The sequence below is a fragment of the Phocoena phocoena genome, chromosome 2 (genome assembly GCF_963924675.1).
Source record: "Phocoena phocoena chromosome 2, mPhoPho1.1, whole genome shotgun sequence".
In the NCBI taxonomy this organism is placed as follows: domain Eukaryota; kingdom Metazoa; phylum Chordata; class Mammalia; order Artiodactyla; family Phocoenidae; genus Phocoena; species Phocoena phocoena.
In genome coordinates this window covers 98754160-98771950 of record NC_089220.1, presented here as the reverse complement: position 1 = coordinate 98771950, position 17791 = coordinate 98754160, and the positions used below count along the sequence as shown (strand labels likewise).

Genomic DNA, 17791 nt, shown 5'->3' with positions numbered 1-17791 from the left:
CACCTCCAAAAAGGAAATTGTTTGCAAAAGTCTGTTATCAGAGGTGAATAAGATTACTATTGAACAGCAAGGATAAGGTGAAGAGTAGCGTACAAGAGTATGATATTAATTCATTTCCATTAGTCAAAATCTGGTTTAAAAAACTAACAGTTTTTCTTCTGTTCCTCAGTTCTGTCAGATTTGTTCCTTGAATTTGAAGGCTAGTTTAATAGAAGCATTTTAACATATATGACCTTAAATATGTCAGTACTATGTCTCTGTGTAGTAAACCCAGGTACTGACTTAAGAAAGATTTCTTCATCAATAAGCCAAAGCTGAATCTTTGAAAGATACCAACAAATCATGACAGGATTGTGAAATCATATAGTGTAAGACCAAAGAATTTTCTGTCAAGTAATAACTTTTGTTCAAGGACAGATAGAGCTAACTACTATAGTAAGAGTTTGCTCTTACCCTTGTCTACACCTGGAGTTTCCAAGACACTTACAAATTCTTATGCTTTATATGAAAGTCCAGATTTCAATTTAGTTAGGTTATTCTGCCTTTCAGTTTACTTATGTCCAAATTTGCTGGCGAGTTTAACAAGTTCCTTTCAGTTATTCATAAGTTTGATTTTTTACTTTGTGAATTAATTAGCCATTGGCTCTCCTTATAACTCTCAACGATATCTTTGGGCCACCTTTCACCTATTTGAAAATCTGCCAAAGGGAAAAGAAAATGTCCTAGTCTGCTTGGGCTGACATAACAAACAAGCAGAAAACACAGACTGTGAGGCTTAAGTAACAGAAATTTATTTTCTCACAGTTCTGGAAGCTGGGAAGTCCAGTATCTAGGTTCAGGCCAATTCATTTTCTGGTGAGGCCTCTCTGGCTTGCAGCTGGCTGCGTCCTTGCTGTGTCTTCACATGGTGGACAGAGAGAGAGAGAAAGCACTCTGGTGTCACTTCTTAAAAGGACAATAATCCTATTGTATCAGAGCCCCACCCTTATGACCTCATTTGACATTAATTACCTCCATGTAAGTCTTATCTCCAAATATTGTCACATTGAGCGTTAGGGCTTCAACGTTACAAATTTTGGGAGAAATGATTCAGTTCATAGGGAGAAGAGAAGGGAACTGAAATGAAAATCAATTTTGTTACATTTTAGCTTTGAACACATACCTATATTAACTGGATTATCATTTCCAGAGACTATAAACAAACAACTAAATAATTAAATTTCGGAAGTTAACAGCTTTCCAAGAGAAATTTTAACACTGTATTTGTTAAACTTCGGTCTGAATTAATACTTGAATTTTCTTAGCTTAAGGGAGCTCATTGTTAGAATGATATATTACTCCATGTGGAAGATGTTGACGGAAAAGATAAAACATAACTCTCAATTTTTAGGCTGTGTGTTATTCAGGGACCTCACTGAGGACTGTAGCCCTGGAAACAGCCTCTCAGATAGCTCTGAGGAACTGTCCCAGAGAGGTAAAGAATGAGCCAGGATATATAGGGGGTATTGCTGAAAAAATGAACAAACAAAAAACATGTAGTTGAACATCAAAAGATTACTGCTAGGCACAAGAAAGAGACATCTCAAGTTAATGATTTTAGTGCTTTTCTATGTATGGGAAGATGCTAGAGTCTGGGCTCATTGAAATTTTTCCTTTGAAATGCTTAACTGTCTAGGGCCAGTATCCCATTTTTCTCCATCCTAATTTCCCCTCACGGTGCACCATTGGGGCTTCTACAATGGCTGATGACTTGATGGTGGACAACATTGTTTACCAGAATGACAGGCAACATTCTTTGTTTACAGAGATAAAACTTTTTTTTTTGGCCGCTCTGCACAGCATGTGGGATCCTAGTTCCCCGCCCAGGGATCGAACCTGCACCCCCTGCATTAGAAGCCTGGAGTCTTAACCACTGGACTGCCAAGGAAGTCCCCACAGAGATAAAACTTTAAGATATTCTTAGGGGGCATTTTGCATGTTGTCTTCTTTTCCCATTAGAGCCCTTCACATATTAAACAGTTATTTAAAATTCCATGCCTAATAATTTTTACATCTGTGTTGTGTCTGAGTCTGGTTCTGATGATTGCTTTGTCTCTTTACAATGTGTTTTATCTTGCCTTTGGCATGCCTTGCAATTTTTTGTTGAACACTAGGCATATTGTATCAGCTAATAGAAACTAAGGTTAATATGCCTTTAGTGAGTAGATTTATTTACTCTGACTGGGTTTGGGGTTGTGTTTAATGTTAGCAATGTTAGCTGTACATAACAGGTACCAGAGGCTTCAGATTCCTCTAGTGTTTTTTTGTGTTTTTTTTTCCCCTTCTCTTTTGAAGTTGGGATTTTTGGCTTCTCTGTCTACTCATCCTCAGAGAGAGCCTTTGTCATAAGCTCTTTCTTCTGTAATCCACTGTCATTATCCTGGAACCCTGTTGGTGTGGTAATAAATTGTAAGGGAGTGGAAACAATCTATAATCTTGCCATTAAATCTCAGTCTTTTCATGGGCCTGTATTTTGGGCCTGTGATCTTCACAAGTGTTCCTCCAGTGATACAGCTTTTCTCCCTTGGCTCTTATTCCCTTCTCCAGCTGCAGTGTTCCCCGTGTATTTTCCTGAAACCCTGATAGTTCCCCAGCGGGAAGGGAATTCCTTTAGCTCTGACAAGGCCCTTTCTCCTGGAGAGTAGATCTTTGTTATGGAGAATACTCTGGGTATTTCTGTATTTCACAATGATTATTTTTACCCCCTTCCTGCCAGAGTTCTTATTCATGGTGACCTAGTGGGGTTCTGATGGTAAAGCTCACAAAAATACGGGGTCACCCTCCAAGACTGTGGCTCCCAAGAGTTTCTCACTGTCATGCTGGGTGGGCCACACTCAGACTCCAACATTTTGTCAAAATTACCGTTTAAGTGTTCCTACCAGTTTGCAGCTCTAGTTGCTTCTGCAGTAGGCAAGCAGATCTTTTTGTCTTTCTGGATACACTTATCTCTGTGTTTCAGGGTAGCAGTTTGCCCTGTGACTCACTTCTCTGATGGGTCCAAGAAAACTTGGTTTTCAGTGTGTCTATCTTTTTTTTTTATAAGGATAGGAATGACAACTTCTTAACATGTCAGAGCTGAAACTGGAGCTCCCTTGTTGACCTTTTAGCTACTTACATGTGTATGTGTATGTATGTGTGTGTGTATATATATAATTTAATATAAATAAATGTAATTTTTATAATATGTATATACTTTTTAGGTTGTGAAAGTTTTTAATTGTTGCCACATGCACCTTTAACTTATCACAGTCTATAATCTACTTTAGGTTAACACTGACTCAATTCCAGTAAAATATAACAACTTTGCTTTTTACAATTCCATTTTTCTTTCCTTATTTTTGAGCTATTGCCATTCATGAATAGGCATATGTACATGGATATTATAAACTAAACAATATGTGTTGGGACTTCCCTGGTAGTGCAGTGGTTAAGAATCGCCTGCCAGTTCAGGGGACACGGGTTTGATCCCTGATCTTGGAAGATCCCACATGCCACGGAGCAACTAAGCCCGTGCACCACAACTACTGAGCCTGCACTCCAGAGCCCATGAGCCACAACTACTGAGCCTGCGTGCTGCAACTACCAAAGCCCATGTGCCTAGAGCCCATGCTCCACAACAAGAGAAGCCACCACAATGAGAAGCCCACGCACTGCCCCCACTTGCTGCAACTGGAGAAAGCCCGCGTGCAGCAACAAAGACCCAACACGGCTAAAAATAAATAAATAAATTTATTATTTTTTTAAAGTATTGCTTTTATCAAAACCTCAAGTTTTTAAATAAAGAAAAGCAATAAAACATTTATTGTCTTTTTAAATTTATTTTTAATTGGATAAAGCATAACATAAAATTTACCATTTTAACCATTTAGAAGTGTATAGCTCAGTGGTATTAAGTACATTCATATGACTGTGCAACCATCATCACCATCCATTTCCAGAACTTTTTCATCTTCTCAGACTGAAACTCTGTATCCGTTAAATAATAACGTCCCATTCCACATTTCCCTAAGCCCCTAGCAACCAGCATTTTACTGTTTCTATGAATTTGACTCCTCTAGGTATCTCATGTAAGTGGAATCATACCATATTTGTCCATTTGTGCCTGGCTTATTTCACTTAGCATAATGTCTTCAAGGTTCATCCACTTTTTAGTATGGGTCAGAATTTTCTTCCTTTTAAAGGCTGAATAATGTTCTATTATTATGTATATACCACATTTTGTTTATTCATTTGTACTTTTTTTTAAAGATTTTTTGATATGGACCATTTTTTTTAAGTCTTTATTGAATTTGTTACAATATTGCTTCTGTTTTATGTTTTGGTTTTTTGGCTCCAAGGCATGTGAGATCTTAGCTCTCCGACCAGGGATCGAACCAGGGATCGAACCCACACTCCTTGCATTGGAAGGCGAAGTCTTAACCACTGGACCCCCAGGGAAGTCCCTGTGTTGTCTTTTATACTTACCTATATATTTACCATTTCCCATATTCTTCATTCCCACTTACAGATCAGAGTTAGTGTTTAGTGCCATTTCCTTTCTGCCTGAAGATTTTCTTTGGTATATCTTGTTGGACAGGTCTGTGGGCAATAGTTTGTCTCAGTTTTCATTTATCTTGGAATGTGCTTATTTCATCTTCATTTATGAAGAATGTTTTTGCTGGATCTAGAACTGGTAGTTTTTTGTTTTTTTTTTAAACATCTTTATTGGGGTATAATTGCTTTACAATGGTGTGTTAGTTTCTGCTTTATAACAAAGTGAATCAGCTATACATATACATATGTTCCCATATGTCTTCCCTCTTGCGTCTCCCTCCCTCCCACTCTCCCCATCCCACCCCTCCAGGCTGTCCCAAAGCCCCGAGCTAATATCCCTGTGCCTTGCGGCTGCTTCCCCCTAGCTATCTACCTTACTATGTTTGTTAGTGTGTATATGTCCATGACTCTCTCTCGCCCTGTCAAAACTCACCCTCCCCCCTCCCCATATCCTCAAGTCCGTTCTCCAGTAGGTCTGCGTCTTTATTCCTGTAGAACTGGTAGTTTTAGTTTCTTTCTGTCAGTGCTTTGAACGTGTCATTTCACTGCCTTCTGTCCTGTGTTGTTTCTAATGATGAATCAGCCTTTAATTGTATTATTGTTCCCCTGTCCATGATGAGTCCCTTTTTTCTTGCTGCTTTCAAGATTTCCCTGTTTTTGTTTGGCTTTTGTATTTACTTAGCAGTTTGACTAAGTTGTATCTAGGTGTATCTCTTTGTATTTATTTTACTTTGGTTTGAAATTCTCTGAGGTATGTAATGTTTTCATCAAATTTGAGAAGTCTTTAGTAATTATTTCTTGATATATTTTTGGTTGAAAACTAGACATTTTAGTTAGTAGATTATAGTAATTCTGAGTTCTGTTTTAATTAATTGTTTATTTTTTAGTAACTTGCCTGGACTTTAACTGTGGGATCAGTGTAGACTCCTTTGTGGTATACAACTGCTGATGTCTCTGCTGAGTTTTTTAATTCTTGTTTTTTGGACTGGCTTCCTTAAGGGTCTTCCCTGTGTCTGTGTAACTCAATTGTTAGCTAATGATTTGGGCAGAGGTAGTAAATACCTTCAGCCTGAAAGGCTTCCACCCCGTTGCTGATTGGTCTGTGTGTGGGTTTGGAAGTACATTCACAGTTAGAGCAAATTCTCAAGTATCCCTTGGCTTTGTTTTATGCCAGGCTTCCTTAGGTCTCCCCCAGAAATGCATAGCTTGCTGTTTAACCAGGGGTGTATGGTGAGCTTATTACAGACCTTCTATGGCTCTCTAATTTACATGGTCTTTCTCTTAATTTTCTGACTACTCAGGCACTTACCCTGACTAGGACCTCAACCTCAGACCTCAACTGTAAATTTTCCCTCTTCATTCCCACCAAGTTTACCACTTTTCTCCACCAAAGCCACAGATTTTCACTGCCCCACCCTGAAATGAGTCCACCGTTTTTGCTAACAAAGCTGCTGTGTTCTTTTTCCTAATTTCATGTTGGTAAAAATGTCAGTCTTGTCATCCTGGCTGGAGGTGGGTGGTTGGGAGTAACCTTAAGCAGGTCAGAGCCTCCCACTGTTCTTACCTATAACTTTAGCAGTTCTTCTAGAATAAACACTTATCAATTTGCAGGCTGCCTTTGGTTAATTCCCACTGCCCTGAATTGGTTGTTTTTGATAAATTTGTCTAGATTTATACTTGATCTTTATGGATGAGAATTGCCAACCTCTTCACAGCTCCATAAAACCTGCACATTTTCTTCTGTGGATGAATTTCACAGTTACTTATCAAGCTCCCTAAGAGTTCTTCTGGTATTTTGATTAGATTTACACTGACTTATAAATTAATTTGCAGAATATCAAAATATTGAGTTTTAAAATATTGAGATTTTCTTCCAGGAATGTGGCATTTATCTCCATTTATTCAGACTTACATTTTATATCCCTCAGCAAAATTATTTAGCTTACATATAGGGCTGGCTCATATTTTGTGAAGCTTACTTGTAGCATTTTAAAAGCTTTTCTGGCAGTTACTAATGAAATGACTTTTTCCATTGTATTTTCTAATTGTTTATTGCCAGATTGTAGGAAAGTTAGTTTTAAGAGTTTGTATAAGTTGACCTTGTATGTGATTGCCTCGCTGAACTCTCCTTTTCATTCTAATAGTTTGTCAGTTTATTATTTGTGTTCTTTTAGATAGTCTGCCATATTATTTGCAAATAATGATGGTTCTATCTTTGCATAATCTATATTTGTATTTCTTATTTAAAGTTTTTTCATTTTACAAATTTATTTATTTAAAAAATTCTGTTGTGTAGGTTATGCCCACTAGGAAAATAGTAAAGCAGTAGGCATATTGGCCTTAGGGACTTTACTAGAAATATTTTTAATGCTTCACCATGAAGCATAATATTGTGTACGTCCTTTTATTGATCTAAAAATTTTTTTCTTAGTATCAAGGATATTTTGACATGTAGTGAGATCATATTATTTTTCTCTTTTGATTTCCTAATATCATAGATAAGAAATACATCATTGATCAAGGTGTATTATAATTTTAATATTTTCCTTGATTGAGTTTTCTAGTATTTTATTTTTTTTACACGTAATAAATGAGATTGGCTGAAAAAGAACAATGCCTGATAAACCAGAGAGTCATTCCAAATTAAAATAATTATAGATTTCCCTTTCTTCAGGAATTTCGTTTAGGAGCTGCTCATTATTCTCCCGTTACTTATATTTGCTGTCTGTATTAAACTAATATCCCATACTATATGGCGTCCTTTTTTGAGCAGTACAAAGCACTTAAAATCCAGTTCCTTCAGTGTGGTGATTGTTTTTCTAGCTTTCTGAGTTACTACACATTCCTCCTTTAAATGGTATATTCCCCTTATTATGTTTTTTAAAAAATAAGACCTTCAAGGATTGTTTAACATTTGTCTGTCTGTTTCTCTTTGCTGTACGTAGTCTGCCTTTATCATAATCATAAGGTATTACCTTCTTCATGTTTTTCTGTTCATTCTAGTTCCTTCTGTCACCTGCTCTTTGAAGCCTTTTTTAATCCTTCTTCTTCCTCATTAATCCCTGAGGACTATTTTTGTGTTTCTAATATAGCCTATTATAAATTGCATATACATATATCTTTATATGCACACCTGCGTGCGTGCGTGCCCACACACGTATCTCCCTTAACTACATCTTGGCATAATAGAAGAACTTTCTTGTTACTTTTGGTTATAAGAACAGTCTTGTTTTTGGTAAGTAAGACTCAGTCTTACGCATTTTTAAAACCTTTTCAAAATTCATTCCGCATAACGGATCATGAGGGGTGAAGGTGTTCTGACTCTTCACATACTTTTTCCTCCATCCATTTGTTGGGGAACAGAGGAAGGAGGGAAAAAAGGCAAACATATTACTAAACTGGGGGAAGTTGTCATCTTCTTCTTTTAGGTTGTGGCTGCCTCTAGCTAACACTGACTGTTCATCATGGCCTATTATCAGGCATTTAAATGCTGGTTCATTGCCGCGTGCAGATTCTTTCTGGCCCAACCTGTTGGCAGCTCAATGCGGCTCTCTGAATTTAGGACATATAGTAATTAGCATCTTTTGTGCTTAGTTTAGGCCTTAGGTGCAATTCTGGGATTATAAGAAACTCCTGTTGGTAATCTGTGAAATTTATTTTAAAATAAATGTTTTATGGTATAATAGGAAAATAAACAGTCTCCAGAAGAGGGTATTAACTCATGCAAATATTACGGAGTACCTCTTCAGTGCACGGTTTTCATACCTATAATGTTAATTCTATATCCTAAAATAATTCAGCCTCTAGGAAACTTTTTCCCAGCATGTCATTCTAGAGCTGTGTCAGATGTCCTATTTAAAAATAAATTAATTTAAATTTACATTAATGAAACATAAATAAAATTACCAATTCAGTTCCTCAGTCACGCTAGCCCCATATTAAGTGCTTCATTAGCCACGTGTGACTAGTGGCTAATGTATTGGATAGTACAGAACATTACTACCATTCAAAAAAGTTCTCTTAGACACTGCTTCTCTAGAGGATAGAGGTGAGAAACTTTTGTTGCCATAGGAAGGTTAGGTACATGGAGTCGACCATATGTACTAACCAGTTACTCTGTTTCACAGGGACTTTTTTTTCTTGCCCATATGAGGGAAGTTTGTGAAAGGGAGAAAAATTGGCACACGACTGAGCAATGTATTGCTTTCAGATTCATCTGATATTTAGCTTTTCGTGTGGAAATGTCAAATAACTGCTATTGCAAACATAGTTGACAGCAGGATTCAAAGTTCAAACATTTCCACCCACCAGAGACGAGCTCCCTAGTTCCTCCTTCCTATTCCCTTCTTATATTCCCTCATTCCTCAGGTGAAGGTCGGCACAACTTCAGTCCTAAGACAAGGTAAGACTGGCACTGGTAGAAAGGCGAATGTTTGCATATGTGTATTTGTGTGTGTGTAAAGATTTGGGGATAAGTGACTTAACTTTCAGAGTAATAAATTCTTCCTTTTTTTTTTGTTATTAACCAAGCCCTTAGATATCATCTAATTGAATGCCTGTCCACATTTTACATGCAAGTAAACTGAGGCTAGAGAAAGTGACTGCCCAAGAACATATCAATAGTTAATGGTAAATCTGGAACTAAGACCTTTGTTCGGTGACACCATATCATTGAGCATTCTGCTAAATCATTTACCATTCCCATTTTAATTCTTTATTCACTGTTAACTATTGCTGCAGATTTAATGAAAAGTGTTTAAAGGTAAAAATAACTAATTATTATAATGAATTTCTTATTTTTAAAATATTGCTTTTTGTATGTTTTATAGGATTTGGTAATTTTAATTTTTTCAGATTGAAGAAGAAGAGAGGAAAAGAATAGAAGATATGAAAGAAAATGAACGGATAAAAGCAACTAAAGAATTGGAAACCTGGAAAGAACATCAAAGAAAAGCTGAAGAACATAAAATAGTTCAGAGAGAAGAAAAATTATATCAACAAGAAAAGCAAATTGAAGAAGAGAGAAAAAAATTAAAACATAAAGGTCTTACTAGGAATTCAGTATCTAGAAATCTTGCCACAAAAGGTACAATGATTACTTAATATTTTCTGGGAAAGTGAGTCCTGTTAGTGAAGTATATATGTCAGAGTGTGTGTGTGTGTGTGTGTGTGTGTGTGTGTGTGTGTGTGTGTATGTGAATGAATCTATCCACAGTATTAGGTCATTATTTTGGTATATGAATTACTACAATACAAAGACTAAGGTGAAAGACTTATTCCTTCTTCTAGGAAGTAGTGAAGTTTTTATAATAAAATGAGCAAAGATTCAATATTGCTTTTACTCATGTGCTTCCTTTAGAAATTTATGCAGGTGTTGTTAAATATGTGTTTAACTCAGGTGCAGTAAGACTTGGAGTGAATTAGCAGTACCAGGAGCATTCATTTATTTCTTTAGAGATAAGAAAATAGGAATTACATTAAAAGAACTTTTCGTCACATAACTCAGGAAAATGAGTACTGTTAAGCAAACTTCACTGTAAGCAGACAAGAACTCTTCTGGCCTTTGATTCTGGTGTATTCAAAAATAGGTGAGAGGACAATTTTCTTTATTGAAAGCTAAGAGTTTGTTTTTATCTGATTTTAGAATATTAAACTTCGTTTGGGGTTTGTTTATGTTTAGTAAATGGAACGTTTTGTAGTTAAATCACTTACATAATAGTGACAATTAACATTTCTTGGGTGATTACTATATTCCAGGTAATTTTATTGATTGTATCACTCAATTCTCACAACAGCACTTTGGGGTAAGTGCTGTTATTCTTATTTTAAAGGAAATAGGTGTTTTGAAAGGATAAACAGCTACCCAGTAAGCAAACCTATAGGATTTGAACCCAGATCTGATTCTGAAACCTATGTTCTTTTCAAAGCCTACATGTCTTTACTACTTTAACAGTGAGTTTTAGCATGTTAAAAAGTCATTTAGAGTAAATATTAAGCAGCAGCTTTATTAGATTTATATATTTTTGTGGTTTAATATTGACATGCAAGTTAACTACTACACTATCTCCTTCTTTAATGCCATTTCAACAAAATATTGATACAACTGGAGTATTTGAAAGCACTTCCTTCCTCATTTCAATTACTTCTAAACAAATAGGATGTTTTAAAACACTGGTGGAACCCAAACAAACTTTTGTATGTAAGAGATATCCTGAAGATGTTTTAAAAAAATTCATCCAAGGATACAAGGGAAATTAAACATGGTGGAGGAAAAAAAGGTATAAATCAGCTTTTTTTGGATTTTTTACTCTAGAAGTCCTTTTTTTCCTTATTTCAGTAGTATCATTATGGATGACTGGTAGCATCCTTTAGTAGGCTTTGGTTACTTTCTTCCATCTCGTCCATGCATTTAACAAATATTCATTTACTCAGTGTCTCCTCTGTACTAGGAGTTATAGAATATACAAATATGACTTAACGTGTGGCCAGTGCCTAAGGAACATAAAATGTTGTAGATACAAATAACTTCAGTTAGCTGGGATTTGTGAGTAACGGCTTTAAAAAATTGACAAATGTCTCATTGGCCAGTAAAGTTAGACCTCTGAAAGAGGAAAACTTGGCTGCTCCTAAAAAGTCTAATGCTACTGTTTTAATGCCACCTTTAACTAAAAATGCTCATTTGATAACATTTTTAACTATAGAAAGAATATTGTATTATTTGCCCCAGAAACATTCTTGAGACAAGCTACTTTTATAGTATACAGAATACAAAGGCTGTGGCGGGTGCTGTAGATTGCCTACTCAATATATACTCTCCTTTTCCTTTTTTACCAATAGAATCATGATTTGGGGGTGGGGGACAGAAGAAATGTGTCCAGCTTAAAAACTTACCTCTTGGAAGTTTGAGTATTGATTGGATATTTGAAGAAATTAAGGAATAATTACATTTTTTTTCTTTAGATGTGATATGGTGTTTTCTTTAGATGTGATAATAAGTCCTCATCTTGTAGAGATGCCTACTGAAATATTTATAGGTAAATATAATGTCTGAGATTTGCTTCAAAATAATATGGTATGTGAAAGTGGATAGAGGTAAAGATGAAATGGTGTTGGCCATGAGTTGATAATTGAAGTCACGTCATGAATGCATGATTGTGATTATTCTATCCTGTCTACTTTTGTACATATTTGAAATTTTTTATTATAAAATGAAAAAATAAGGAACAAAGCACAGTGATTCATTTTTACAAACAAAGTAATTTTAAATTAGTTAAAAAAAAAAAGGGAAAACAAAATTTACTTCCCCAGACTCTCTTGTAACTGTATGTAGCCAAGTGGCACAGTTCTGGCTCTTGAAATGCAAGAAGAAATCTAGTAAGGATTTATAGGATAGTATTACTTTTCTGAGATAAATGTCCCCAGTTCCTTTCTGCTTGCTCCCCCTTTCCTTTTTCTACCTAAGATGAAGATCTTTGCCAAGAAGTGCATTAACACTTCTTGAGATCATGAAGAGGCATGCCATACATTAAGAATGATAGAACAGGGAAGAAGAAAGAGCCTGGGACATTAATGACATTGGAAAGCTGATAAATCGTGCTGAACTATCTTTAAGCTTGTTAAGTGAGAAAAATAAACCCATGTTTGGTTAAACCACTGTAGTCATGTTTTTTTTTCACACAACCTAGAGAATTTTTGACTTCTGGAAATGGGTAATGGAAGGGAAGGTTGATTTAGCATTTGAAAATCATTCAGTATAATTATACTAACAGAACAAAGGACAAATGTGATTATTTCAATATTGCAAAGAGGCATTTGACAAAATCCAACACCCATTTATAATAAAAAATTGGACTAGAAAGAAACTTTCTCAATCTGATAAGAGCCTTCTACACAAAAATCTATAGCAAACATCATATTTCCTGATGAATTAATGTGTGCTTTGTCCCTTAGGTTGAAGAGCAAGGCAAGCATGTCTGTTTTCACTACCTCATTCAACATTATACTAGAGGTCCTAACTGCTGTATTAAGACAAGAAGAAGAAATAAAAGCCATGAAGATTAGACAGGAAGAAGTAAAACTGTCTATTTGTAGATGACATGATTGTCTATGTAGAAATCCCTAAGGAATCTACAGATAACTGCTAGACCTAATAAGTGAATTTAGCAACATCTCAAGATACAAGATAGCAAAAATCACTTATGATTTTATTTATCAACAGCAAATAATTGGAAAATTAAACTTTAAGCAATTTATAATAACACTAAGACACAAAATGTTTAGGAATAAATTTAATAAAAGAAGTGTAAGATCTCATCATTGAAAACTATAAAAAATTACTAAGAGATATTTTTAAAGGCCTAAACAAATGGAGAGATATAGCATGTTCATGAATAGGAAAACTCAATATTATTAAGATGTCACTTCTCCTTAAATTGATGTATAGATTTAATGCAATTCCAACAGAAATACCAGTAAGCTTTTTATAGAAATCGACAAGCTGATTCTAAAATTTATAGTAGAATGCAAATGACCTAGACTAGCTAAAGAAATTTTAATAAGAACAAAGATGTTAGACTTATACTACCTTTATACTACCTGATTTGAGGACTTAACATCAAGCTACAGTAATCAAGATAGTGTGGAACTGGTGAAAGGATGAACAGAAAGGTCAATAGAATGGAGTACAGTGAGCAGAAAAAGATCCTTACCTGTGTGGTTCAATGCTTTTCATCAAAAGCAGAACAGTTCACCGGGGAAAGGAAAGTCTGGAACAATTGGGTATCTATGGAAACAAATGATCATTGATTCTTACCTCACCGTGTACGTAATATATAAACAGAAGACAAAACTACCCAATAAACAATTAGACAAAAGATTTGAATGAACTTTGCACAAAAGAAGACATATGAATGGTCAATATGCACATGAAATGATGTTCAACATCATTAGTAAATAAATGCAAATTAAAACCACAGTGAAATATAGTACACATCCACTAAGATAGCTAATATTAAATATTAGAGAGTCCATCAATACAAAGTGTTATTGAGGATGTGCTACAATTGGACCTTGTACAATGATGGTCAAAATACAAAATGGTACAGCCACTTTGGAAGAGTGTCAACTGTCATATAACCTGTCATATAACTCAACCATTTTAGCCCTAGGTATTTACACAAGAGAAATGTGTCCACCTAAAAAGTTGTATTCAAATGTTTACTGCAGCTTTATTTACAATAGTGAACAACTGGAAACAATGTCCATCAACAGGTGAATCGATAAACAAATTATGAAATACATTCATAAAATGGAATATTACTCTTCAATAAAAAGGAGACAACTGGGACTTTCCTGGTGGCCCAGTGGTTAAGAATCCGCCTGCCAATGCAGGGGACACGGGTTCGATCCCTGGCCCGGGAAGATCCCACATGCTGCAGAGCAACTCAGCCTGTGCACCACAACTACTGAGCCTGCGCACCTAGAGCCTGTGCTCTGCAACAAAAGCCACTGCAATGAGAAGCCCACGCACCACAATGAAGAGTAGTCCCCACTCGCCACAACTAGAGAAAGCCCGTGCACAGCAATGAAGACCCAATGCAGTCAAAAATAAACAAATTTATTTTTTAAAAAAGAGACAACTACTGATACACATATGAATGAGTCACAAAATTATTCTGAAAAAAGCAAGACACCAGTCCATAGTGTGTGAAATTCTAGAAAATACTAACTAATTTATAATGACTGAGAGCACATCAGTGGTTGCCTGGGGCCAGGAGTGAAGGGAAAGGATGAACTTCACAGGGTTATAGGGGACTCTTAGAGGTGATAGAAATATTCTGTGTTGATTGTGATTTCAGGAGCATGTACATCTGTCAGAATTCATTTAATATACTTTAAAATGAGTATAGTTATTGTACATGAATTATTTCTCAATAAAATTGAAAAAGTAATGTTTATTGATTTTAGGCAGTAAAGCATCAAAGTGTGCACGATTTCCTCAAGTTCTTACTATTCCACAGAGTTATGCTTAGGGCCAGGCATAGTGAGGCCATTCCCCCAAAAGGCTCCAGTTGAGGGTCCCTGCTCTTGTACTGTTGTCTATATTTATAAGGTATGAGGAAAGGGGAATCAATGAGCATTAATTAGTTACATGACTATGGGGGCTTTCTTGTCTTGTTAGAAACAGCTTTGTTCAAGAGGAGAAGCCAGAACTTCCCTGGTGGTCCAGTGGTTAAGACTTCGCCTTCCAATGCAGGGCATGCAGGTTCGATCCTTGGTCGGGGAGCTAAGATCCCACATGCCTCGAGGTCAAAAAATCAAAACACAAAACAGAAGCAATGTTGTAACAAACTCAATAAAGACTTTAAAAATGTTCCACATAAAAATAAAAAAATCCAAAAGGGGAAGCCTCTTGAGGTCAGTTACCGGTATCTGTTGAACTAGTTTTGATTTGCTGAGCTATCTATTTGCTAAGCTACTAAAAGCATTGTAGTGGGAGAGATGAGGCTTCAGGGCAGGTGGATTTGTCCCTTTTCAACTTGGTAGAACTAGGTACGTCTAAAGGTAGGGGCAAACGTAGGTCTGGAAAAAAATAGGATTGGTTGAAAGTGCATAGGACTTTGATTACCAGCTCTCCTCCCATACTACAGCAGATAACTGGAGGTTTACTTTCTGCACAGTTGAGGACTCAGTGAGATTCTGCTCTGAAAATACAGAGATTGAGTGAAAGTCTGCATTGTAAAAATCGAAATACTGATTCAAGAGATCCCCTCTAGCTCTATTCTCTTCCCCATATGCATGCAGGAGCCCAGTGCACCTGTTATGTAGACTGGAGAATTCCTCTACAGGGAAGCTAACTAGTATAGGATGAAAAAGGTCTGGCATTTATAATGGCCCCACTAGTTCACCATGCTGAAGCTCACTAGTCAACAATGTTTAGATTCATGTACACAAAACTTCCAGTCAGAATATTTGTACTTCATCTTTAATATGAACAGACAGCCAAGAACCAAACAGAAAAATGCAAATTGGAACAACCAAGTAATGCAGGGAATAGAAGAAAACTTAAAAAGAAGTATAATTAGGTGGGGCTAATGGCAGATTCTGGGAGGGCTCACGCTGAATACTTCCCAGAACTTCTGCCAGTGTCCTTGTCCCCACGGTGAGCCACAGCCACCCCCCGCCTCTGCAGAAGACTCTCCAACACTAGCTGGATGGACACCAACCTCCAAACTTCATTCATATGTTGAACCTGAAGACAGTTGACACACCAAGAGAATCTGACAGAACGTCCTCACGTGAGGGACTCCTGGTGAAATCAGTTTGTGGAAACAGTCACAGTGCATCAAGAAACCTTTACTATTCACAGAAAGATAGACGAGATGAAAAGGCAGAGGGATATGTACCAGATGAAGGAACAAGATAAAACTCCAGAAAAACAACTAAATGAAGTGGAGATAGGCAACCTTCCAGAAAAATAATTCAGAATAATGATAGTGAAGATGATCCAGGACCTCGGAAAAAGAATGGAGGCAAAGATCGAGAAAATGCAAGAAATGTTTAACAAAGACCTAGAAGAACTAAAGAACAAACAAACAGAGATGAACAATACAATAACTGAAATGAAAAATACACTAGAAGGAATCAATAGCAGAATAACTGAGGCAGAAGAATGGATAAGTGACCTGGAAGACAGAATGGTGGAATTCACTGCTGCAAAACAGAATAAAGAAAAAAGAATGAAAAGAAATGAAGACAGCCTAAGAGACCTCTGGGAAAACATTAAACGCAACAACATTCGCATTATAGGGGTCCCAGAAGGAGAAGACAGAGAGAAAGGACCTGAGAAAATATTTGAAGAGATTATAGTCGAAAACTTCCCTAACATGGGAAAGGAAATAGCCACCCAAGTCCAGGAAGCACAGCGAGTCCCATACAGGATAAACCCAAGGAGAAACACTCCGAGACACATAATAATCAAATTGGCAAAAATTAAAGACAAAGAAAAATTATTGAAATCAGCAAGGGAAAAATGACAAATAACATATGAGGGAACTCCCATAAGGTTAACAGCTGATTTCTCAGCAGAAACTCTACAAGCCAGAAGGGAGTGGCATGATATACTTAAAGTGATGAAAGGGAAGAACCTACAACCAAGATTACTCTACCTGGCAAGGTTCTCATTCAGATTCAATGGAGAAATCAAAAGCTTAACAGACAAGCAAAAGCTAAGAGAATTCAGCACCACCAAACCAGCTCTACAACAAATGCTAAAGGAACTTCTCTCTAACTGGGAAACACAAGAGAAGAAAAGGACCTACAAAAACAAACCCAACACAATTAAGAAAATGGTCATAAGAACGTACATATCGATAATTACCTTAAACCTGAATGGATTAAATGCTCCCACCAATAGAACACAGGCTTGCTGAATGGATAGAAAAACAAGACCCGTGTATATGCTGTCTACAAGAGACCCACTTCAGACCTAGAGACACATACAGACTGAAAGTGAGGGGATGGAAAAAGATATTCCATGCAAATGGAAATCAAAAGACAGCTGGAGTAGCAATTCTCATATCAGACAAAATATATTTAAAATAAAGACTATTAGAAGAGACAAAGAAGGACACTACATAATGATCAAGGGATCAATCCAAGAAGAAGATACAACAATTATAAATATATATGCACCCAACATAGGAGCACCTCAATACATAAGGCAACTGCCAACAGCTATAAAAGAAGAAATCAACAGTAACACAATAATAGTGGGGGACTTTAACACCTCACTTACACCAATGGACAGATCATTCAAAATGAAAATAAGGAAACAGAAGCTTTAAATGACACAATAGACCAGATAGATTTAATTGGTATTTATAGGACATTCCATCCAAAAACAGCAGATTACACTTTCTTCTCAAGTGCTCACGGAACATTCTCCAGGATAGATCACATCTTGGGTCACAAATCAAGCCTCAGTAAATTTAAGAAAATTGAAATCATATCAAACATCTTTTCTGACCACAATGCTATGAGATTAGAATTGAATTACAGGGGAAAAAACGTAAAACACACAAACACATGAGAGCTAAACACTACGTTACTAAATAACCAAGAGATCACTGAAGAAATCAAAGAGGAAATAAAAAAATACCTAGAGACAAATGACAATGAAAACACGATGATCCAAAACCTATGGGATGCAGCAAAAGCA

The 17791-nt window shown here is 36.3% G+C and overlaps 1 protein-coding gene across 2 annotated transcripts in view; it reads left to right on the top strand.

The window, feature by feature from the left end:
* The window catches only part of DNAAF4 (dynein axonemal assembly factor 4), a 76772-nt gene that overhangs the window by 29305 nt on the left and 29676 nt on the right, over nucleotides 1-17791 (top strand). For both annotated transcript variants that reach the window (XM_065901430.1, XM_065901431.1), the window contains exon 4: nucleotides 9427-9658. In XM_065901430.1, the coding sequence (XP_065757502.1) occupies nucleotides 9427-9658 (232 nt within the window). The remainder of the gene's footprint in view (nucleotides 1-9426; nucleotides 9659-17791) is intronic.